This window comes from Sorghum bicolor, chromosome 3, assembly GCF_000003195.3.
Source record: "Sorghum bicolor cultivar BTx623 chromosome 3, Sorghum_bicolor_NCBIv3, whole genome shotgun sequence".
In the NCBI taxonomy this organism is placed as follows: domain Eukaryota; kingdom Viridiplantae; phylum Streptophyta; class Magnoliopsida; order Poales; family Poaceae; genus Sorghum; species Sorghum bicolor.
Genome location: NC_012872.2, coordinates 55,412,497 through 55,436,916, shown reverse-complemented (window position 1 = coordinate 55,436,916; position 24,420 = coordinate 55,412,497). Strand labels below are relative to the sequence as shown.

The following is a 24,420-nucleotide window of genomic DNA, read 5'->3' as shown; positions in this document are numbered from 1 at the left end:
GGGGCAGCGGTTTTAAAGGGAGGAGACGGACGGCGGAGCCGTCCATTGATCCGTCCGCACGCTTTTTACAGTTTGCTCCTCCTATCTGGAAAACATTTTTTTCGTTTTTTTATAGAGTTTTATTTAATATAATACATCTATTTATTTACTTCCATTTCATGCTTCGCTTTTTTCTTTCTTTCAAAGGAGGTTTGGGGATTTGATTTGATTTTGATCGGGTGCCATCTTCTTTTCTTTTCTCTCTCACGCGTGGCCCGTGTCCTGTGGCGGCCGGCGGTTCGGCGGCCGCGGATCGGCCCCCGTCCGTCCGTCCATCAGTTTAGTTGAAAAAGATTTTAGAATTTAGTATCGTACCCGACGGAGAGCAGGAAGTAGCATTTTCATTTTTATTTAACAAATATTATTTAATTATAGACTAACTAAATTTAAAAAATTTATCTCATTGTTTTCGTCTCTATCTGATGCTTCATACGTATACTCAAAATTCAACGTGACAATAAATCTTAAACAAGACCCAGGAATGGCAGCGGCGCCGCGCGGACGACGCCGACGATTTCCAGCCCCGCGTCTCGTCTCGGCTCGGTCGGGCTCGGAGAGCCTTCGCGCTGGCGCTTTCTGCCGCGGCGGCATTTTTGTTGCGCCTGTTAGTTCGTTTTCTGTTGGCCACGGCGACGTCACGCGCGGCGCACGGGTTGCGACACGGGCGATTTGGATCTGCCGCGACTCCGCCGGATCACGACATGAACGCTCGAGGACTTGGCGTTCGTCGCGACGTCGTGCGTGTTCGCCGGCACCGGTTCCTGTTGTCCGTCTCGGTTCTCCTGCGAGCCACGGCGCCCGGAGGCTTCCTACTCCAGACGGGCCTTTTTCGTCACATCTTCGTGGACCGTGGCTGCAACTTGCCGCCGTTACAGACACACACTCCACCAGAGCTGTCATATCTGTCTCTTTAATCAACTTTTAGAATTATAATAAGTCAAAATATTTGTAAAGTTTTACACTATTAGAAAATTACTAACATCTATGGTACCAATAAGTATTCTGTAAAAAAGAAATTGTGGTGTGTCTAATCATATTAATATTGTATCATAAACTTTAATATTATTTCTAGAAATTTAGTTAAATTTATAAAACTTAAACATCGTAGGGTCACATAGCCGTCGCCTTCGCCACTGAGGCTCTCGTTTTCGCGCCACATCGCCACCGCCGCACCTAGGCCCCTATCCTTCTTTCCCTCCAATGCATCGGGCGGAGATAAGGAGGAGAGGGGATCCATTTTTTCTCACAATTGCTTAAGTTTTAGTCAAATAAATATTCTGGTGAAATCAAATGATTTCCGACAGGGATCGTGTTTCCTACGATGACTTCTTTAATTTTATCATATCCAACCATGTTCAGTTAGATGCAACTATTGATATTCTTTTAACGATTTAGATGCGTTTTGGACTGGTTCTAAAATGTTAGATCTTGCGGTATGTCCAAAGTTTAAGGGTTGGTCATTGAATTCAGCATGAGACTACACTTTGACTCTTGTGTTCTTGGAAAGCCATTGGGGAAGAAGACGATGGAAGAATTTGGATAGATTATTATGTTTTTTTATTTCAGATTTTTTATGTGTAATTTGTGGATATACTGTGCCAAGATTTAATATAAGTCAATAAAACTTGATTTGAGATAACTTAAACAAATTGATTTATTTTAGAACGATAGAAGTACTCATTTCATCTATCATTGGATCTGTACACGTCAAACTAGCTTATGTTTGAACAAGTTTATAGTAAATATTGTTAACATTTTATGTCTCCAACTAAGTTTACTATAAAACATTTTATAATTAATATAATGGTACTTATTTTGTATATGTTACTAATTGTTTGTAACTTTGGTGAAACTTTTAATTATATAATTTCTTAAAAAGTGATAATTGTATTTTTTTAGGACGAAGGGAGTATATCTTTTTCTTGAGCATCTCCAAGAGTTCTTAACAAATTCTTCTCAAAACCATAGAGTTTTCCGACTTACTAAAAGTTATTGGAAGAAATAATAAGATCGTCTCTAACCGTTTCTAATAATTCACTCCTGAAATATAGAAGACAATTTTAATCAATAATCATATACTATTTCTAAATTATCCTAACCACTTTTATAGATTCTTTCTTTCTTGTATATTTGTATCAAGAACCCTTTTCTGCCCTTTATTTTTTGCCATGTCGTTGCACCTTAGATTGGGAGACCGATACGCGTGTCTTGCATATGCGCAAAGATCCGTGCTTTCGGTGATTTTTTCAAGTGCCAACAGATTTGGGAGATGGGATTAGGAACTCTTAAAGATAGGTTGTTTCTATTCTTGATAAAAAAATAGACATTCTTGCCAAAAAAAAAAGTTAGATCGAAAAGATTAGAAACTCTCGGAAACTCTCTCTTTACTTTGGCATAGCCACATATAACAATTGGCATTATGCAATACAATCACCAGCAAACCACACACGTTCACGTCATGTACAGTTCTGTAATTAAATATATGGAAAACCCGGGGTTATAGATATTCCCAGGATCGTTGTCGTCTTTTTTTTAAAAAAAAGGACATCGTTGTCGTCCTAATTTTGTGTCGAATGGTGATTGAGCTCGGCCCCCTTCACCTCTCCTCAAAGGCTCAAACCTGGCCGAATGGCAGTAAATGGCTATCCGAGTATCCTTCACTCCTAATGGTAGGCAGCAAAAAAAAAGTATATGTATGAGAGCATCTTTAAGAGCCTAATTATACTCTCTAAATCATTATCTAGAGAGTCATCTGTATAAAAATCATTTTCTACATATTTTTGCAATAGTTTTTCTATCTCATGCATATTCTAGAGAGTCATTCTTGTCTTCTATTTTTAGCTAGCGAAAAACTCAGAATAGAATATGCCTATATTTGGATAATTATTTAGAGAAGTTGTTGGAATGTTTTTTTTTACCAAAATCTCTATATCTAGCATTTAGAGGATATAGAGAGTCTCTTGAAGATGTTCTAAAATGCTTATAATGATAAATACACTTAGAACTAGGGATCTGGATTCATATGGCTACATCTTGCTGAAACAACTTAGGATTGTCATAATGTTTGTAAATGCCAAAGTCACTCTAAATCTACAACTATATAAATCATAGACTTAAAAATCCAGTGAAATGATTTCATCCTATGCCCGCGTTGTTCAAGGGCAAGATGATACCGAGTGGTGATTGCATCGCACTGCTGCTAGCCCTCTCCTCCGGCGCCTATTCTAGATTTGGCGTCTCCGAGACGAGGAGGACACATAGGGGGTCTCTTGCGCCAGACTTATTATGGGTCCTATTCTCTCGAGATCCTAGTGGCTCATGAAAGACCTAACCTTCGTCGGCCCAAGTGTCGGCTCGAGCGTGTGACACCTAGTGTGTTAAAAATATGTTAAGTAGTGAGCTTAAAATTTGACAAAACACGACAATGATGTTTATGTGCTCTATTGCTAAATTCTTGCATGTGACGCTGAATGCTGAACATACAGGACTCAAACTTAACTGAGTAAGATTAAACTCAATTCTCAACTAAATAAGGTCAAACTCAGTATTAAATATTACTTCCATGTCAAAGCGTGATACATTTTAAAATTCGGTGTAAAATAAACTGGACATCAATTGATGCATATAAAGGAAGTAATGGAACCATGGGAAGTAAGTTTTGATAAACCTAATGTATTTTTCCTATAATAAAGGGTAAAAATGAATCTCTCTTCAGGCTCCTTTAGAAACAAAGGGACCAAAATCCAGGGATGGAAACCCTAAATCCCAAAGGGACTGGAGTTTCCAAATTAGGCATTTGCTCTCTTTTTTAAGCTTTCGTCACCTTTTATTGTATTTTTCAGTGGACTTTAGAAGATAATATTTAATTGCTCACTGCTTTCGTCGAATATGGTTTCTTCCCTGTAACCCCGAATTCTGTTTCATTGCTTTAAATTCGGTAGTACTCCGTACTTGTATATATAGTAGGGACTAGGAAGTACAGTAGTAAAAAAAAAAGATGGTCTGGACTCTGGAGACTGGAGTCCTATATGGTTGTTGCGTACGGCTGAGTCAAATTCCTTGGTCAGAAGTTTACAACCGCGGCCCGGATCTAGCCGTAGCAGGTGAATCCAGGACTTGTGCTGCAGAGACGCATGCACTGCGGCTGAGGGAGGAAAAACGAGAGCGGCCGCACGCCACATACACGGAAAAGAATCCTTTTCTGGTGGTGGCTCGACCCGACGGGCGGCGACGCCATTTGGCCGGACAGCCAGGAGATGATGAGGGAATTCTCTCTGTCTTTTCGTGGCACGGACAGGAGCTTGTGGCAGGTACGCTTGGACTTGCGCCGCGCGGTGCGCAACTCGCTCGGTACGGTTGCTGCTGCTGCTGCGGACACGAGAAGCTCGTGGTGGTAGCAGTGGGTTGACATGGCGCTGGACTGGACGGACCGTCGCCGATCCCAAGCACCGGCCGGCGCGCCGCGCGATGGGACAAGGACAACTCACAGACGGGTCGTGGCTGGAGCTCGGTCCACGACTAGGACCACCGTCGCCGTCGGAATCGGATCACAGGATACACAGCCGAGTCGTGTGATAGGCAGGGCCAGCCGTGAATGAATGATACCGGCCGGGGAGTAGGATATACCATTCCTGGAGCTTTTCTTTTCTTTCCTTTCCTTGCGCGACTGCGTGCGTGGCGTGGTGGGATGTGAGGAATGGGGGCGAACGATCGATCGGGGAAAGGCACGCGGAAGCCAAATCTTGGTGGCCGGCCATATCACCGAGATTCTCATCTTGTGAGGGATAGTCCTAGAAAATTAGGATAGAACGTACTGTACGTCCTCGTTTTGATTAGTAGCCCCTAGCCCGGCCGGCAGATTTCATCGGCACAGGTGGGCAGTTCTGGTAGCTGGAGCTAGCGATGGAATGGAAGCCCGTGGACCGCCGCGCCGCCCATCAGGAGCACACGACCGGTCGGTCGCGTGTGAGGTCCCGGGAGTCGTCAGCATGTGGACCGTGCACAGCCGGAAGAAAGAGTAGTAGGCCCCGGCACGAAGCTACCATGCGCTTGGGGTCAGCCCCGGCACACCTACACTACACTACAGGAAACGTCCCATGCTGTGCATGCCGTTCGCCGTCGACGTGACGACTGGTGCGAGCCACCATCAGCCGATGGCTCATTGCATTGGTGAAGCGGACCTTAGCAGGCGGGGTACGGGAACATAGCCGGGGTACGGGAACATGGGTACGTTCCCCGTTCCGGGAACTTCGTCCCGAAACGTGGAACGGGAACATCATGAAACATCGTTTCCAAATGCGGTGGAACACGAATCATATATAGGAGCAATCATAGGAACGTCAGTCCCAAACGACTATAGAACTTCGTGGTGTGTGCATACTGCGCCGTGCCCATCCATGAGCGGTCGGCGAAAAATCTAGATGGTGATTGACTCATTCGCCTACACATGCAATGAGCCAAAAGGTTGGAGTTGGACAGCCCTAAATGAAACAAAAATATAATAGTAAACTATATCACGTTAGAAATCGAACTCATTTGGTTCAAAACAACATGTAAAACTACCTGAGCCAACCACTACGTCCCAAACACGGTCCTTTAGAAAGTGGAACGCGTTCCGCAACTTAAAGGAACGAGACGAAGCTATATACCCCCTACGTTCTATAGTTTATGAGAATGTCGTACCGCGTACCACGTTCCCATACTACGTACCCTATGTTCCGGGAACTTAGCTGCTGTGCGCCGCGTGCGTGCGTGCATCCGCATCTTTAGTGCCACGCACTGCTTAACAGCGACTCCCACCGTCGCTGGCCGCCCACAGACGGAAGGATAGCCGTCCGTCCGTCCATAGCGCGGAGTTGACCACGCGCGGCAGGAGCAGAGCAAGGCAACCACCAGAGGAATAGATGATGCTCCAAATGCCGGTGCCCGGTGGGCCCCCCGGAGTGGGATTCCGGCCGGCCGGTGTCCCCGCCACCCAACCCAACGACGATTCCTCCTCCGGTCAAATCCAAAAGGGGACGTACGACGGCAAAAAAAATTATTAATAATTAAAAACGATTGCTTTTGAAAATCCATATATGAGCGCTACAAGTGAAGTGCTCAGGGCTTCTTCAGTCGTCGTTTAGCAGAGATAGTATGCACACACACAATATTTTATTAAGTAGCAAGTATGCACACACAATTTTTTGGCTGGAAAAGAACCTTAATATAATGTAATTATTAGTTTAATCATGCTGTGTTACGAGGCGTCAATGTTGTAAAGTTGAGTAATCCTAATCCTACACACCGTATCTGAGCCTGATGATATGTCCGTCCGTCTCCGTCCCGATGAAGCTGACAGGGACTACCATCGTGAACCATCACGCATGACGCATCATCACTTCACTTGTGAGTTGTCACTGTAACTTGCAGCAGCCTCCGATCGCCCACCCGATCTCTCGTGTCTCAAGCCTTGGACCGTTCCCTGTCCTGTTGTTCCCTTTCCCTTTCCCGGCTCTCAAAAAGTGCCGCCGGTGGATCACCGGACCCGACGACATCGGCATCGGCATCGGCATCGAAGGAGCGGCAGCTATGGCTTGGATTTAATTCAAGATACGACTCAGACATCACAATCCACACACACGGCATGCATCTTGGGTTTGGGCGGGCTGATTTTATTCTTGCAATTATTGGTGTGTCCCTCTCTACAGTACTCTCTAGGTTTGGACAGCAGCAGGAGACGTCACTTTCTTTTTTCTTATTTCTTCTCAGTAATGCCAACTTGAAGAGTGAGTAACGACCTCATCATTTTTTAGGAGTTTTTCCCCATCCTGAAAACAAAATATACTGTTTGGGAGTACTTGCTGGGAAGCAATATTTTTCTCATCTTTTGTTCTTCACCTAGGCATTTGGTTTGAGGACAAGGCTGGATGGGATATGGCCATCAAGAGATTTCGGGATATAGATATCCATGTTGTCTGTTTGGTTAGATGGATGGGGTGAGCTATTTTTTCTGTTTGGTTGGATGCAATGAGAATACTTAACTTATTATATCTATTATTTAAAAATAATAATAACTAATTATACACTAAAAAATATGCACCGACACTAATCTTGTCATTATAATCACTGATTAAAAATAAAATATGTTATTTAACACTATACTACTCAAGTTGTCACACAAAACATGCGCTAATCAACATATTAACACTCATCAAAAGTTATCTTTTCATCATAATTACTAATTAATAATATAACATACTAATAATTCTTAATTTATTTGCTAATGATAAAGAATAGAAAGCATGGATAAGCTCATCCGTCAGATTTTTGAGGGCACGATCTCAACATCTACCTAGAATATTCTTTATTGTGGATATCTTAGGTTCAACTTATCCATCCAACCAAACACTCTAGTGAATATTTATGGAACCAAATGCACCAGACCTAGGCACATATATTTGAATTCGTGCATAACGAATTTATATATGTAATATAATATGTACATCCTCGCTCCGTTTCATTATATACGTAAGGTTTCCTTGTTCATTTATCAGGTTTCGGCGTTGTTTAGTTCACTCCAAAACCAAAAACTTTTCTCGCTCGTTTCATTATATACGTAAGGTTTCCTTGTTCATTTATCAGGTTTCGGCGTTGTTTAGTTCACCCCAAAACCAAAAACTTTTCAAGATTTTCCGTCACATCGAATCTTACGGTACATGCATGAAGCATTGAATATAGTAAAAAAACAAAAACTAATACACAATTTGCTTGTAAATCGTGAAATGAATCTTGAGTCTAGTTAGTCCATAATTGGACAATATTTACTAGAAACAAACGAAAATGCTACACCGAAAACTTTTCGTTTCGGCCACTGAACAAGGCCCTATTATCGTTTCATAATTTTGTAGCACTTCCCGAAACATATATCTGAGTACGTGGTACTAGCCTCCTGGTCCCTAGTTTTTTTATTGTTATTATTATTTATTTTTTTAAAGACAACATCACCATGTACGAACCAATGTTCCAGAAATGGTGTACAAGGAAAATGATCACCGGTACACTTCATGCTTTAGCTTATTGGGCTCACATGGCAAGTAGACCTTAATGAAGAAGAAAACAAGAGCTTTCTGCAATTGCAAACCACATACTATATTTCAGACGCACATTGGATATTTGGATGGCATCTTTCTGGTTGCAATTTTGAATTTGAATCATCACGGGGAACACATGATACGTGAGGGTGGAAAGATATTTGATCTCGAGGCATACACACTTGGCAGATGCCAAGAACAGTTGACCAACAGATTTTGATTTCCTGAGATCGTATTCGCGCTCGCAAAATAGGCCAAGTTGAGGCCTTTCGCAAAAATTTTCAAAATTCTCCGTCATATCGAATCTTTGGTCGCATGCATGAAACATTAAATATAAATAAAAATAAAAACTAATTGTACAATTTATCTGTAATTTGTGAGATGAATCTTTTGAGCATAGATACTTCTTGTTTGGACAATATTTGTCAAATAAAAACGAAAGTACTGCAGTAGCAAAAGCGAAAATTTTTGCGAACTAAACAAAGCAAATTGCAAAAAAGGTGGTTACGATGAACAATCTGATCCATAATTTTTGGACGTCACGTCACTGACCGGCATGCAGGTCAACTGCAATATTTGGGCCCTAAAAACCTAAAAAATTTTAAGATTCTCCATATCTTTATACGTATGTATGGAATATTAAATATATACAAAAATAAAAATTAATTGCACAGTTTAGTCGAAATTTATGAGACGAATCTTTTAAGCCTAGTTAGTCTATGGTTGAACAATAATTATCACAAACAAACGAAAGTAGTGTCCCTTTATGAACCACAGCCCAGAGAAAATGAGAGAGGAAGGGTTCTAACGTCATGCTGTTTTTTTTTGAAAAGTCTGCACTTTATTATATCTGGAGAGAAACATTTACATCATGAGACACCAGTTCTTGTACAAACTCTGGGAGGGGATCAATCCAAACATGCGACCAATCCGGGTCCCAATTCAACCCAATTCGAGCAAGCTCATGTGCACACCTATTGCTAGAGCGTGGCACATGAACAACATCAGCTCGAATAAAATTCATAGACATCAGAAACTTTGCTTCTCTAAACAACACGCCACAAGCTGAAAAATCATAAGAGCGGGATTGTAGAGCATCAACAAGAGTTGTCGAATCAGTCTCCAAGATGATCTGGGACAAACCATGATCTATTGCTACATACAAGGCAGCAAGACAAGCCTCGGACTCAGCACTCAATGCATCATGTACCACATTGATTCTACCTGCTCCAGCCACCACTGAAGCACCTGTGTGATCCCTCACAATAAAACCCCAAGCACCTTTCTTCTCAGCCTTTAAAAAGGCTCCATCAAAATTAATCTTTAGAACATCAGTTGTAGGGGGAACCCAACAAGAAATCCCACTTTTCCTCTTAATTGGTCTGTCCTGTGTATGAAGAGTATCAACATATTTCATAGAAAGCACCTTGTGAACCATCTCCTCAGTAGATATGATTTTATCCCCAGCATTCGCCTTATTACGAGCATCCCACCAAAGCCAAAGAAAACCAATCACTAACAATGTTTTATCCTCCTCGAGAGAAAGAATTTTGGTGGCAACCTGTTTTGCAGAGTTAAGATCAATCAAAGTTAGACGAAGCTCCTCTAAGTTTAAAGCTCTCCAACATTTCTTGACAAATTTGCATCTAAGAAAACAATGTCCACCATCCTCATTTAGCCTCCAACAGACAGGACAACGTGTATCAATATCCATTCTCCGACGAAAAATATTCATGCGAAGGGGCAAGCTATTATGTGTAAACCTCCAGAAAAAAAGTTTCACCTTCGGTGGACAATGAAGCTTCCAGATCTTGTGCCAATTGTTGTTACAGGGAGAAATCAAGCTAGCACTAGCTTCTCCAATTTGCCTTCTTTTTGATACTTCTTTCATATCTGTAAGAACATGATATGCAGATTTGACTGAGAAGTCTCCCTTAGGATCATAATGCCAGGCCAAAGTATCATCCATTCCATTTTTCAGCGGTATAGAAAGAATGTTTTTTTACATCTGCTTCCCAGAAAATATCAGTTACCAGATTTCTGTCCCATTCACCAGAAATTGGATCAATTAGTTCAGAGACCTTATTTAAAATTGTTTGTCCCCTAGGCGTACAAGGTCTTCTAGTAACACCCTGTGGGATCCAAGGATCTGTCCAAATATTGATTTGAGTGCCATCACCAACCCTCCAAATAAGTCCATCTTTTAGTGCTTGTACCCCCCGAACAATGCTTCTCCATGCATAAGAAATTCCCGGCTTCTCCACTACTGACAAGAGATCACCATCTGAAAAATATTTAGATCTCAGAACCCGAGCACATAGAGAATCAGGATTTAGAAGAAGGCGCCACCCTTGTCTTGCGAGCATAGCTAAATTGAAAAGGTGCAGGTCCCTATAACCCAAACCACCTTTTTCCTTCCTGCAACATAGTAATTCCCAAGATAACCAATGCATTTTATTTTCCTTATCCTGCTGAGCCCACCAAAATCTACTTATCATGTTACTGATTTCATCACATATACCACAAAAGAGAATATCATATCATAGCCGTGTGAGGTCATGTCATGGTCTGTATCGTCGATTCATGGGTTCATATGCTCTCAGGGGCTCTTCATGTAAAATATACTATTAGCATGCAAGCAGGCACGTTTAAGACATGATATTCATCGGGCATCTAATTACATATCTGTACATCTTGCAGACGGAATGGCTCTATTAATTCTCTGTGGACACTAGACATCATCCTTCAAGCTATTCTTGCACGATGACGAATACTTCGTCTGTACAAATTCTAAGAGTAAGTCTGAAAAGAAGACATAAGGTTACTGTCGGTGTTAGTTGTACAGCCCAGCATCTTTCATTTTCCGTCAACATGACAGGTCCTTAACGCACTCCCAATGCTAGAAACTATATATAGTTTCTATACTTATTAAATTTTATAGACACTATATATATAGAAACTATGATCCAATGGATGTATATCCAATCACATTCATTCTCTCTCCATTCTTAGCCAATCATATGACTTCATGTCTTGAATTTTGTGTAGACATTGTTTCTAACTTAGACCCAGTTTCTATGATTTTTACTCTCTATCTTCAATAACTACATTGCCACATCAACAAAATACTTAGCTGGCACTGCAATTAATGTCTATAGAAACCGTGATAGTTTTTGCATTAGGAGTGAATACAGACATCAGACTCGGATTAATTGGCCAGATCACTCCGACAGAGACACGTTCAGACTATTGGACGAGCAGAAAAAAGAAGATAATAGCGGTCTTCAGAAGTTCAGATTCAGTTCAAGCAAAACAGACCACTGCTATGTGGTCAGGATAAACAAAGCCAAGAAGCTGCAAACTACAAAAATGCAATAAATTATTTCATACTAACATATAGGCGAAATTCAGCACAGCTTGCCACCATGATCTTGGCTTGTACGCATGGCACACAATTACAACCATAGATACATCTTTCACCAAACAACTGAAATTTGTACTTCTGGCACATAAGGGTGTACAAGCATGTCACTTCCATTTCACCCGTTAATCTCTCATTTAGAATAGGAACAGCACCCTGCAGAAATCATTTCATTTCAACAATCCGTCAGGTACACTAGCTCCCAACAGCAACAAGAACAGCTTGGTTTCCCTGTGTGTTAGTGGCTAACGTTCAACTGTGACTCTTAATACCAACTCCCCAACTAACAATCATCTACCGTAATGAAAACTAACCGTGCGAGGAAAGTTCATCGATCAAGATAAGCACAATTATTGCTTCTTCAAGCGTAACCATTTCCCAGGCAGTTCAAGCAGCGCTGCACCCTGATAAATAAAACAGAAAAAAAAAATCAGCAAACATCAATATCGTAAATTCATAATCGCAGGAATTTTAGCAGCAGTAGCGGCGCCGGCGGCGGAGGTGGCTAACCGGGTCCCATCGCAGGTAGGGCACAGGCACGGGTTGACGAACACCGGGTCGTGCATCGGAGACCACTGGATGGTGGCGCTGTCCCTGCAGAGCCTGCACGCGTAGGTGCCCTTCCCCTCGCAGGCGCCGCACGGCATCGCGAACTTCCTCTGACGAAGCGCAGGACACACTAGAGTCAATCGCGTCGCGGCGCGGGGCAGGACGACAGCAGAAACCGAAAAAGGGCTCGCGCTTCGGAGGGTGGGGAACGGGGGCGAGCGCGCACCTGGTTGGCGTCGGAGAGGGCGCGGAGGGAGCGGACGGCGACGGAGGAGGCGGCGGAGAGGAGGAGGAATCCGCCGCCGAGGTAAGCTGCCAGCCGCCCCACCGACTGTAGCTGCCGCCGGACGCGGTCGCCGGGGCCTCGCCCTCCGCCTCCAAGCTCCATGCCCAGTGGTGGGGTGGGGCCGCTTGTTATCTACCTGCCGCCCACAGTTGGGCCTTTGATTTTTCTCTTTGAGCAAAGTTGGGCCTTTGATGGGTCCTAGGCCCACAGGCCACAGATGAATTCGATCTAAGCTACAAGCCTCAGAAACCTTCGTGATATAAAGGGGAAATTCGTGAATTCATGGTCTGGGTTCGTGTTGCTTCGTTCGATGAAATAGTAGTGACTGACTTTAACAGTTTCCTTTCAGGTGCGCATCTGGGGCATTATCGTATAGCACCCCAAATCTCTGTTGTCGCCAGAACTTAACACGAGGACTCTGCTCAAGATCCCGCGCGCGCGCGGGGGGGGGGGGGGGGGGGGGGGGACTCTCGAAACACTGAGATTTTGCTATTATAACATTATGACCTTCAAATAGACAAATTGAAGTCAAATCTTTTCAAATATTATATTTAATCACAGAACTGCCCTTAGGGCGGCGGCACTCAGCCTCGCCGGCTGCTGCTAGCATGATTCAACCATGATTAAATGAAAATATTTGAATTTAAAGAGATTTGAATTCAATTTATCTATTTGAAGGCCATAATGTTACAATAGCAAAGTGTTAATGTTTCAAGAGTCGTTATAGCGAAGCAGGTATTTGGAATCCTATTATAACAAAAGCCACACTTTTGAGATCTTATAATAACAAATTTCTCGAGGGAGGGAGGGAGGGAGGGAGGGATGGAGGCATGGATTACAAGAGCTTGCCATTATTCTTGTCAAGCTTTAGCACATTCTCAACATTGTAACATCCAATAAGATTCACAAAACTTTGAATGGGGCTTCTTGTGTCCCATTTGTGTATTATATTTTTAATCAATTTCCCCTTTTGAAAAAAAAACGATACTATCAAATATTTCTAGCTTCATATAAGTACCTTTTTTTTGCCTCGTTGCCTCCAAAGGGCCACAATGGTTGTGCTGTAATGCTAAAGATGCAAGTGGGGTTGTTCCACGGTTCGTAGACCAACCCAAGCACGGTGCACGGAAGCACAAGCACCCTGCTCGTCCCCAGCAAATAGTGAGCATCACTTGAGAACAGTACCGTCAACCATGCTTAACCTGCTCCGATTACAGTCGAGCTTAAGCAGTTCATCTTCCCTATGATAAGGCTACGGCAGGATGTAATCTTTTCGCTTCACAGTTCATCCTGGCCATACTAGATCAGCCTTTTTCATCCCTAAACTACTGTATCTGAAGCCATCCACTCCACACTTCCACAGCCCACAGGCCATTTGAGGTTACAGCTACAGGCTCCGCCATCATCCATGCTGGATGTCTTGCGAGTTTTCCATGGCAGCTTCTGAAGTTACGGGCACTATCATCGTTCCACCACCAGCCTTTGTTAAAGCCACCTAGCTCTGGTGGACTACCTCTTGCGGATCAGGTGAGACACTCTGTTCCATCAATATCCGTGGCCGAACATTACGTTCCTGGAGAAACAAAATCTCATAGGTCAGTGCATTGGTACTCAGCAAAATAGCTTTGCAGAAAGAGGCAATCGAGTGGCCTTTGGGCTTTGGTCCACCCATTTTGAATTGATGCGGGTACTACTACTTGGAAAGTATGAAAGTTGAAGCTAACAATGTTGAGGCACAGCAGACAGTTTGAGAGCTCCAGGTTCATCAGTGGATAGCATGATTACCAAAAATCACAAGGGGTGACAAAAGGTTCACATGTTGGCAATTGATTCAGAAAAGGCACAGACATCTTTCTTAGACGTGCTGTCATTGAAAGGTTTATTTAAGAATCTTGTTGATTTGTCGTGTAAACATGCTTTAGGTTTAAGTTTGATAACTTAGTTGATTGCAAAGGTACAACCAAGCTGATGACAAATGGGACCAGGCCTCACCTGTAATTGCACAGCACGGTGGTATCAAGCATTTTCCACAAAAAAGAAAGACAAACAACTCAACACACTGTTTAACGATTGGTGACATTTTCCATTGGTAACATTAAAAGGTCAATTGAATCATCACACTAGCATACACACTACCTAGAGAATAGTGATTTGCCCAACATCGGAATAGAGTGATGCTGGTCCCCAAAAGGATCTTCACAGTTCTCTTCATATCAGCAACTTGAAACTACCACTAAGGATTGACACTTTCTCTGATGAGGAATAGCATCTTGACCAAAAAGAGTTATTGAAGAGAGCAGGAAAGGCTGAAAATGTATTATTTGGTGCTCAGTGGTAAAATATGTGCAATTTGTTGTTTGTTGTCCTTTGGTTCAGTAAATTTGGAGCATGGCAGAAAACTTGAATGCTTGTTTGGTTTCACAAACATTCCAAACACAGGGTAACAGCTTTAGGCAGATTGGATCATCCGAATATCCAATTCAATGTGGATACTCACAAGTTGGTGGCTCACAAATGGAAAAATTGTTTGGTTGATCTGGAAAGGCAGGAATATTTGTTTCATGCCAGTAGACTGAGTTTTGACTGGACTGCAGAAGAAGGCATGCGAACCTCTTCAACAGGAACACACGCTCTTGCGTGGCTGGCAGAAGAAGCATACAATAGGATACACGTTTGGGCTAGAGGCTACTTAATTTGGTGGAATGTGGTTCTCAAGTTCTAATGCCTTTTGTGTTTGTTTTACAGTGTCCACTTTTCGGCAGGTTAGTAGGTTGCAGATTTGAGTCATTCTTTGGTATGGTCAAATCTAGCCTAGGGCATATGTATCTTCTAAGTTCTTAATTTGGAATTTTGTTAAGTTTTTTTTTATATAATGAAACTAGATGGGATTTCCTGACTGGAAAAGAAATATTTATCTCAGACATATATATATATAATAATAATATGAATTGGGAATTAGAATCTAAGGCACAGATATTCCTTAAAAAGATGGATAAATGATTTGAGCGCCATCTCAAACTTATTACAAGCATATAAGTAGTAAAAAACCTTTTCAATGGCATATACCTCTTTTCCATCAAATATATTAGCACAACAAAATACATGTAGCAAGTAAACTATGTGGGAAGTCATAGTTCTTACTCCGATTTCAGTGACAAAAAGACAGTTGGAACATTTAACAGCAGGAGCTCCAAAAGGATACATCAACAGTGTATCACATTGTCCACAATACATCTTACCAACTTGATGTTCTGCCAAGAAAGAAACGAAGGTAAAACAATCTTTAAAGGACAAGAAAGTGCATAGATACCTTTAAGAATCAAGTGAGTCTGTAAATGAAATATGAAAAGTCTATGAGAATAAGTTAATACCAATTCTGAGCCAAAAAACATCCAAACATGCAAACATGTCGCGTGAAAAACTTCAGAGGGCATATATAACACAACTTAAAACAAAGGATAAGAACCCTCCGCTAAATCTATGTTAATATGTCAAGGGCGTTGGTGCTCAAAGTAGCTGGCCCTTGACTACGAAGCAAGTAGCTTGTATCGATACTGGCATGGGGTTGATCCCCTGGACATCCAATTGTGAAGGGGATGAGATTAAGAGAGAACAAGGAGACTAGGAATAGGTTTCTTCTTGCTTGATTCAGCATAAGCCGGTTACAGGATATATAAATAGGAGGAAAGCTCCTTGGTTCTAGGCTTCTAGCCCTGTCATTACTCCTAAGAGCTAAGACCCAACCATCATCTAAATGCCATTAATCACAGCCGCCTGGCCTCCTCGGGCTCCTGCTTTGCAGCTGGATGTGTATGCACCTCCCTGGGTTTTAACCCCTAACTGGTAGCTTAATTACCATTGATTATAGTCTAAGCCTGCACCTCCTTTGGGTGCATCCCTAGCACTAGCAGCATCTCAGCCCTGGGCTGATGCTGGTACTGTCAGACCCACATGACATCTCTCCCTTCCTTGAGGAGCAGCTCATCCTCGAGCTGCAGTGCTGGATAACAGTCAAGAAAGTTGCCGACGTCTTCCCAGGTTCCCCCGTCCAGTGAACGAGAACTGGGCAAACACCCTGGACAAGGTGTGTGCAGGCAGCACGATCTGGTCCGGGCACCGTAGCATCATGGTGGGTAGGGGGAAGCGCCAGTGGTGCAGCCGGAGGGTTGCCTACGAACTTCTTCAAGAGCCAGCAGACCGTATGGTCCTTGTGCCAAAAGGACATGGTGAAGGCCTCAAAATCCCACAGGATTGGGCTGAGCATGGCGAGCGATTGGGTACCCAGCACCACATCGTACTCCGGCAAGGGGAGCGCGAAGAAGTCGGCGAAGAATTGATCGCCGGCGATAGAGAACGGCGCCCGCCTATACACGCCTGTGCACAGCACGTGCTCGCCATTGACCATTGTGATGGATGCAGAGCTGCAACAGACCATGGAGAGACCGGTCCGGCTGGAAACCTCCATGGCGATGAGGTTGTGCGTCGAGCCCGAGTCGATAAGAGCGTGGACGTTGACATCGCCTAGCCAGAGGCGCACCAGCATGGTGTTGCTGGTGTGGACGCCAGTGATCGCGTGGAGCGATATCCGATATCAGCGGCTTCATAGTGTCAGGGTCGTCGGGAGCGGCGTCATTGTCATCATCCGCCACCATCCAACAAGAACAGGTGCTGGCACACTTGGTTGTGACCACACCCAAACTTTTCGTTGCAATTGAAGCTAAGGCCAAGCCAGCGGTGTTCTTCCATCTCGAACATCGATAGGCACTTGACAGGGTGGCCCTCCACCGTGACACGGTAGTGGCTGCGGCAGGTGGCAGAGCCGGTAAAGCGAGACGTGGTGGAGGCTCTGTGGAGGCCCTGCTGCTGGTGGCGCAGTGGTGCAGAAGGCGGGAAATTTAAATTTTTGCCATCCTTACCAGAGGCACTCCTCCAGTTGCCCTCCTTAGTTAGGCAATTATATATTTGCAACATAAACAGTAGACGGTGCTATATATTTGCCATTTTAGATGATGTGGCAAGCCTCACTCTGCTAGTGTGTACAGGCCGTGAGAAATGACCCTTGTGCCCCTGCTTGATCTCTTTCAACCCATCTCCCTCTCGATGTCTCACTTCCATGTGGACCCCGCCTGTCATCATCTACCTCGCGAGGCTACCTTCCTTTCATGGTGACAAAAAAGCCGACCTAACACAGGGCGTGCACGCATAGCCGAGGCTTGGGGGGCGGCCCAGCGCAACTGCGGCAAGAGCAGGGGCGTGGCAGGGTGGGCGCACGCATGACTGGCACAGCACGGCGGCGGCGGCGATACGGGCTCGCGCCTCGCCGGGGCTCACGGAGCTTGCCCAGTGCACTGCTCGCGTAGAGCGCTCGTTGGCATCGCGGCACTGCGAGAGGCACAGCGCACAGGCAGCGGCAGTGTCGTCCGTGCCGAGCGGGCACACATGCAGGCAGCGGAGGAGGAAGCATAGCAGGAGCACGCCATGCGCGTGGAGCTCGTCCACCAGGTTCGTGCTCTGCTTCGTCTTGTCCATGCTCGGCACGGTGGCTGGCAAGAAGGTAGTGAGGGAGGCTGCTTTTATAGGACGAGGGGCAACGGGGTAGGGCTAGGTTGCAGAGCTTGGGCAGCGTGGAGATCACGCTGTCGCCCCAAGCTCCATCAAACGATGTCTCACATGGCGGCATTCCCATTCGGTGCGGCCGTGCTGCCAAAATGGCAAAGGTTTGCAGAGGTGTCATGGACTCACGGCCACGGACTCGGACACCTGCGCTTCCGCTGCGTCGTGTCATCATCCTCGCCCGTAGCATCAGCAGCGCTGGGTGCTCTTGCCCTCGCTTCCAATACCGCTTGCAGCTGGTGCAGCCGATGATTGCGGCAGCTGTGCGAGCTGAGGCCATTGTCGTCGGGATCTCGACCATGCCCCCTCTTCTGCGCCCGCACCTTGACATGTGTCAGCCGCCAGAGCAGCTGCCATGGATAGGAAGAAAGGCCGAAGGGAGAGAAGGGGCCAACTAGAGGTTGGAGATAGATCTGACATGTGGGCCTTTGCGAGAGGATACACATATAAGGCAAGACTGTCATTTCACATGCCTTCTCCATGCTGAGAGGGTGAGCTAGCGTGCCACATCACAAAAGTGGCAAAAATGATGTACTGAGAACTGTTCATGTGACAAATGTGTAATTGCCAATCTAAGGAGGGAAACTGAAGGAGTGGCCCTGGTAAGGATGGCAAAAATTTAAATTTCCCACGGAAGGCAGTGCGATAGCAGCAACGCACTATTCCCGCAGCTCCAGCTTCTGGGCAATGCACATGGCGACAACGAGCGACTGAGGGTTGTGGAGCTCGATGTCGAGGCTGAGAGGCGGCAGCAGTCCAGCCATGAAGGCTTGGACGCGCTGCGCCTCCAAGAGGGTGCCCACACGTGGGAACAGAGCTTCGAACCGGTCCTTGTATTCAGCGACAGAGCCGGTGCGCTTGCAGGCCATAAGCTCCCCGAGCGGGTTGGAGCGGATTGTCGGCCCGAACCTGAGGTTCAAGAGCTCGGAGAAGCTGTGCCCTGAAGGTGTGTCCTTGTCCTGTTGGACTTGGATGAACCACATCTGGGCATTTGCTTCCAAATTGTAGGAGGCCATCCACACTTGCTCTTCTGCCGCGATGCGCTGCTGATGGAAGTAGGACTCGCAGTGGTTGAGGAAGGCCAGTGGATCCGATTTACCATCGAACTTGGGAAAATAGAGCTTCTGGAAATGGGGAGGGCGATCACCATGTTGGTTGTCGTGACCCGATCCCCTGGAACCAGAGAAGAAGGCCGCTGCTGGGCGCTCCTGCTGGAGAGCGACAACCTGCCCTTGCAAGTCACTGATGGATGCTGAGAGGGTTTGGATGAGTTTGGCCAGGTCGGACGTGGTGGGTTCTGCCATGGGCGATATGGAGGCGGCGGAGGGTGTTGGTGAGGCTGGGGTGGAAGGCATGGTGGTTGCTGGTTTTGGTGGTGGTGCAGAGGTGGAAGAGGAGCGCCTGGAAGTCGATACCAAGTTGTCAAGGGCGTTGGTGCTCAAGGTAGCTGGCCCTCAACTACGAATGGGTTGATAATGGCACAGGGTTGATCCCCTAGGCGCCCAATTGTGAAGGGGATGAGATTAAGATGAAGGGGGTGAGATTAAGAGAGAACAGGGAGATTAGGAATAGGTTTCTTCTTGCTTGATTCGACATAAGCCGGTTACAGGATATAAAAAGGAGGAAAGCTCCTTGGTTCTAGCCCTGTCATACTCCTCAGACCCAACCATTGTCTAAATGCCATTAATCACAGCCGCCTAGCCTCCTCCAGCTCCTGCTTTGCAGCTGGCTGCGCATGCACCTCCCTGGGTTTTAACGCCTAACTGGTAGCTTAATTGCCATTGATTATAGTCTAAGCCTGCACCGGGTGCGCCCCTGCCAGCATCTCGAGCCCTGGGCTGATGCTGGTACTGTCGGCGCCACATGACATAATATACATGGCAAATCAAACTAGCTCTGTGCAACTTAGGCAATGATATAACAATGAAACTTTTGAGAGGAAAAAAACCAGTCAAATAACTACAGCAGAATTACTTCCTCCAATGAGGAAAATAATTCATCTAGCCTTGTTCACTCTTCTTTTGAGTAACAATGCTGGCCACATTAATTCTGACAATGATTGATGGGCAATTTGGCATCTGGCATACACCTTAACTCCTATACATGACTTCAGATGGACCTACTTTTGAGATTAAAGGGGTAAGAAATAAGATGGTTGATAATGAATGCTTTTCTCGAACAATGCACGAGAACTGTGTGTCATTTCATTAAGAAGAAAATATAGTACAAGGAGAAAGTAATGAATGATTTCCAAAGAACAACAATTGAGAATAAGGTACCAGCAGAATAAGGTGAGATAACTTTTAAAGTAGAAATAGCACGTACCTTCCAGTACAAGGTTTATTGTCGAGCAACCAAAACACTGAACATGAACAGCACCCCTAGGATATGCAACAAGCTGACGACAACATCCGCATACCATTTGACCAATTTCTGTGCAAGTCACCAGCTAAATTTAAAACAACACAAATAAAGGTACGAGCCCCCCCCCCCCCCCCCCCACTGCACAGAGTATTTTTTTTTAGAACTATAAATCTCTTTTAAAAAGATTGATCACTGTTATAACATCCTCGATTTCTTCATTAGTATGGAAACTGACTTCTTTAGTTTAGAAATTTAAACTTTGTATCTAATAGTTTATTACTCCCGTCTAAATTGTAAGATGTTTTGGCTTTTCTAGATGGCAACGTATCTAGTGGAAACCACAGCCTTTGTGAAAACCCGTGCAAACTACGGCTAAAAAGTCGTCTAAATTCACCAAAAAAATCACTCATGTAGATGATATGATGATATACAACTTTGTAAAATATCTTGTCCAAACTCGAATTCGTTTGTGAGATATAAAAATAACAAATTTCTAACAAATCCTATGGACAGCTTTCTGGCTTGAGGGTAGCATCTTGATGTTCAGTTTAAACATGAATCCAAAAAAGCTTGGATTAAAACCTCAAGGTAAGAGCTTGCTTACAATACTGCCCATACAGATTTCGTCTTCTATTTATTGTCCATAAAGAATTTGTTTCAACTGCAATCAAACAGCACAACTTCCTCAGCTGTCAGCTCTAACACCACCTTTTCTGACTTTAATCAGTACCACTCTTTTGTACTCAGATAAAGAGAGGAATGTTGATAAATAAGGATTAAATGTCCTGAACCGTTGTATTGGAGACTAAAAAAGGTAAACTCCACATCCTACCTTTTTTACATTGCTCTAATTACATATTGCATATTCTAAAAAGCTCAAATTTACTGCAACTTAATAAGATCTATTTTTGGAATCCCCAAAGGAGCTATGCAGCATCCTGGTCAAGGGCCTAGCAGATGCCAGGACTGCTCACCAGTCTGCTTCTAAACCAGCCTAAAGAGAAGTTCTCAGTTAATTGCTAATTTCTCCATTAATCATTCACAGTATCTAAAGGCTTGAGTGCATCCAAGCTGTCTCCTCTTATCTTCATGGAGCAGCTTGGCACTGTATGTATTGTTATAGTAACTTATTAAAAATAGATATATTTTGGTGTGCAGTTAAGTAAACTGATGCCTTCTGTTGAGTGCGTTATTGTTGAATCAAAATATATCTACAACTAAATGAGATGCAAATAGAGCAATAAGAACATACTTTCTGAATGCTAAGGTATCTAGACTTATTCTTTATTTTGTATATATATCATACTGTTTCAAGTTAAATTACATGGTAATAATGTAATGTTAACCATTTGCTCCGTTGACATCCAGAACTTCCTCCACTAGATGTGCAAGATCTATCAAAGGTTTGTTCTGTTTACATTTAACTCATAAGCCATGAACCAGATAGATGACCAGAAAATTACTAAGTAAAAACAAAGAAAGGTAAGTCTGCAAAAAGATGGAAAAATACTCACCAAACTTCGAGCAAAGAGGTGGTGGTGGCGGCGGCTGATCCAAGGAGTCAAAATTTTCATAACCTGGGGGTGCAACCTCTGGTGAACAAGTAGTGCCCTTCACAGATGGAGAAGACAGGTGTTGCTCTGGCTCTGCCAATGACCTCTCTTCACTCTTCGATGGCGACTGCTGCAGGATTGTGCTTTCCATGTCTGTGCCCGTAGCTTGTAATGGTGATAGTGGCAGACTCGTTTTCTCTGACTTCACAAGCACAGGCATTGTAGCTGATGCATGTGTAGAGGGGTCTATTGTCTCAGCTAAACAAGGAGAGATCAACTGGGAGGACTCCGAATTCTCAAAACTTCTAGGAGCTATCTCCAGTGATGTAGCTGCAGCATCCACTGCAGGGGAAGAAGCCTGTGGCTCTAGCTGTGGTGATTGGCCCTCACAACCATTTTCCGTTGCTGGTGGAAGAACAGAGCCATTGGCTTCTTCCGTCGCTCCTGCTACAGGCGGCGGATGACACACTCCTTCAATTGTGACTGTCTTCTTGGTCCCTGCGTCAGCCAAGATGTCTGGAGTCTGATCAAGAGGAAGAACCAGAGCTGGTAGCAGCATCTGCGAGGACTTGATATTCTCAGAACCTAAAAGCACCATCCCTAGTGAACAGGTTGTATGCTGTGCTACATGAGATAGCAGAAGGGTAGGTTCCGGTGGCAATGACTTCCCTGGTTTACTCTCCGATGGTAGTGCCAGGACAGGTTTGGCATTGATGTCTAAATCCATTGCATCTACTGCAGGCGATGGCTGAGGAGCTTCCTCTGATATCACAGACATGGCCTCATTATCAGCTGAATTTTGCAGTACATGTGCAGTCTGCACCAGAGGTAGAGACGGAGGCGGTAGCTGTGTGAACTTTAAATTTTCAAACCCTGGAGGTGCTGTATCAGGTGAACAGGGAATGGCTCGCATCATGGGAGAAGGTAATCTTGGCAGTGGCCCTTGCAATGAACTACCAGTTCCACTCTCCAATGGCGGCAATAAGCTCCGCTCTGAGTCTATCTCCACATCTGTTCGCTCCAATGCCACCACTGAGCATGCCTTTTCCATAAATCCCACTGCCATTGTCTTGGTGGGAGCCACATCATGTGACACGTATGTGGTTTCAGCTACGGGTTGAAGGGTCGGTAACGGTAGCCATGATGACTTACAATTCTCAAAGCCTGGAGGTGGCATATCTGGTGAACCTGGTTCAGCTTCTGTTGTGGGAGAGCATGATCTTGGATGTTGCCCCTCTGCCCCTCTCTTCAACAGCGGAAGTAGGCCAGGTGACAGTGACCCAGTTGCTGTATCTGGCGTCGTGTCCATGGCATTGGTGGCAGTCACTTGTACCACAGTGTGTGTGGATTCAACCAGAGGATTAGGATCTGACAGTGGCAGCCATTGAGACTTACAATCTTCAAACCCTGGAGGAGCCATCTCTGGCGAACAAGGCTCAGCTTCCATCCTGGAGGGCGTTGTTGTCTCCTCTGGCTCCTGCAATGATCTCTGTACCCCAATCTCTAATGGCCCCTCGCTATCAATTGACTCCATCGCAGGCTGAGTACCATCTTCTGAAGCCACTGCTGATACCTTGCCCGCTGCATTTGAACAGACATATGTGCTTTCAGCTGGAAGATGCGGCTGCGGTAACTGTGCGAACTCCGAATTTTCACATGGTGACGGCCTAGCTGCTTTTCCTGACGTTCCTGCCACAACCTCATCCACCGGTGCGTCTGGCGAGGCCCCTGTGCATTCATCCGGATGACACAGCGGCGATGGCTGTGCAGGCTCTGAATAATCACATAGTGGAGGGGCCATTTCCGGGGATGGTGGTTGCGGCTGCTGCTGCGGCAACAACCCTCCCGGCCCAATCTCCATCGGCGGCGTCAGCGGCGCGGACGCAGTGTGCAAGTGCGCGTCCATAGATTCGGGAGACGGGGATGGCCGAGCGCCTTCCTGGGACGCCATTGCCACCGCCTCTGTAATGGAGAGGTCCGTCGAAGCACGCTCGGCAGCAGCCGGAGCAGTACGTGGAGGGGACAGCGGCTTTGGCGCACCCGGCGACGCCTCCACGATTTGGGGAGATTGAGAGGGAGAAGGCGACGGCGACGGGGACGAGGACGAGGCCTCCACCTCGGGAGAAACTTCAACCGCCATGTTCGCCGGAAGCGGCGAAGGGGAAGCGGACTTCCTCGGAGAGATCGCTTCATGTGCAGCCGCCGCCCCTAGAAGAGGCGGCGACGGTTCCGCCTCATCGATCGGTAGTGGAGGCAGCTGGACCGCCCCAGGATGCTCCGTTGTTGAGCTCTCTAGCGGTTCGGCTGTCCCTGGTGAGGCCGCCATGGGCGCCGGCGATGGCGGCGGTGAGCTGGACGGGGAAACCGGAGAGGTTGCGGAGCGACAAGCTGACAAGAGATTACTGTTTCATACTTTTTTTTCACTGGGCTTTAGCACGGCTTTACCTCGTGAACATCCGGTGGTACGAAATGAAAAGAATACCTTATTAGTTATTAGTTATTGGGAACATATCTAGTGCAAAC

General features: G+C 45.2%; 2 protein-coding genes across 4 annotated transcripts; both read right to left on the bottom strand.

The window, feature by feature from the left end:
• LOC8084819 lies at nucleotides 11,368-12,505 on the bottom strand. Of its 2 annotated transcripts, XM_021455354.1 has the most exons (4): nucleotides 12,308-12,500; nucleotides 12,043-12,191; nucleotides 11,847-11,936; nucleotides 11,368-11,688 (listed from the first exon to the last, which is right to left on the bottom strand). In XM_021455354.1, exons 1-3 carry the CDS (start codon nucleotides 12,467-12,469, stop codon nucleotides 11,894-11,896), a joined length of 354 nt encoding a protein of 117 aa, XP_021311029.1. In that variant the 5' UTR covers nucleotides 12,470-12,500; the 3' UTR covers nucleotides 11,368-11,688; nucleotides 11,847-11,893. The 2 variants fall into 2 exon arrangements, with proteins under 2 accessions (XP_021311029.1, XP_002455946.1); XM_002455901.2 differs by having other exon boundaries at nucleotides 11,368-11,936; nucleotides 12,308-12,505.
• Nucleotides 13,313-24,335, bottom strand: LOC8084818 (proline-rich protein 36). Of its 2 annotated transcripts, none has more exons than XM_002455900.2 (4): nucleotides 21,859-24,332; nucleotides 20,306-20,413; nucleotides 15,509-15,618; nucleotides 13,313-13,940 (listed from the first exon to the last, which is right to left on the bottom strand). In XM_002455900.2, the coding sequence occupies exons 1-4, from the start codon at nucleotides 24,221-24,223 to the stop codon at nucleotides 13,863-13,865; spliced, it is 2,661 nt and encodes an 886-aa protein (XP_002455945.2). In that variant the 5' UTR covers nucleotides 24,224-24,332; the 3' UTR covers nucleotides 13,313-13,862. The 2 variants fall into 2 exon arrangements, 1 of the variants encoding a protein (XP_002455945.2); XR_002451419.1 differs by lacking the exon at nucleotides 13,313-13,940 and adding an exon at nucleotides 20,949-21,005 and having other exon boundaries at nucleotides 15,602-15,618; nucleotides 21,859-24,335.

What these genes read in the sequence shown, in the direction of transcription:
- LOC8084819 (XM_002455901.2), bottom strand. Translation starts at nt 12,469, where the DNA reads ATGGAGCTTGGAGGCGGAGGGCGAGGCCCCGGCGACCGCGTCCGGCGG. An exon ending in CCCTCTCCGACGCCAACCAG is followed by an intron (nt 12,192 to 12,307) that starts GTGCGCGCTCGC and finishes GCGCTTCGTCAG; the next exon opens with AGGAAGTTCGCGATGCCGTG. An exon ending in CCTACCTGCGATGGGACCCG is followed by an intron (nt 11,937 to 12,042) that starts GTTAGCCACCTC and finishes TTTATTTATCAG; the next exon opens with GGTGCAGCGCTGCTTGAACT.
- LOC8084818 (XM_002455900.2), bottom strand. Translation starts at nt 24,223, where the DNA reads ATGGCGGCCTCACCAGGGACAGCCGAACCGCTAGAGAGCTCAACAACG. An exon ending in ACCTCTTTGCTCGAAGTTTG is followed by an intron (nt 20,414 to 21,858) that starts GTGAGTATTTTT and finishes TGACTTGCACAG; the next exon opens with AAATTGGTCAAATGGTATGC. An exon ending in AATAAACCTTGTACTGGAAG is followed by an intron (nt 15,619 to 20,305) that starts GTACGTGCTATT and finishes CTTTCTTGGCAG; the next exon opens with AACATCAAGTTGGTAAGATG.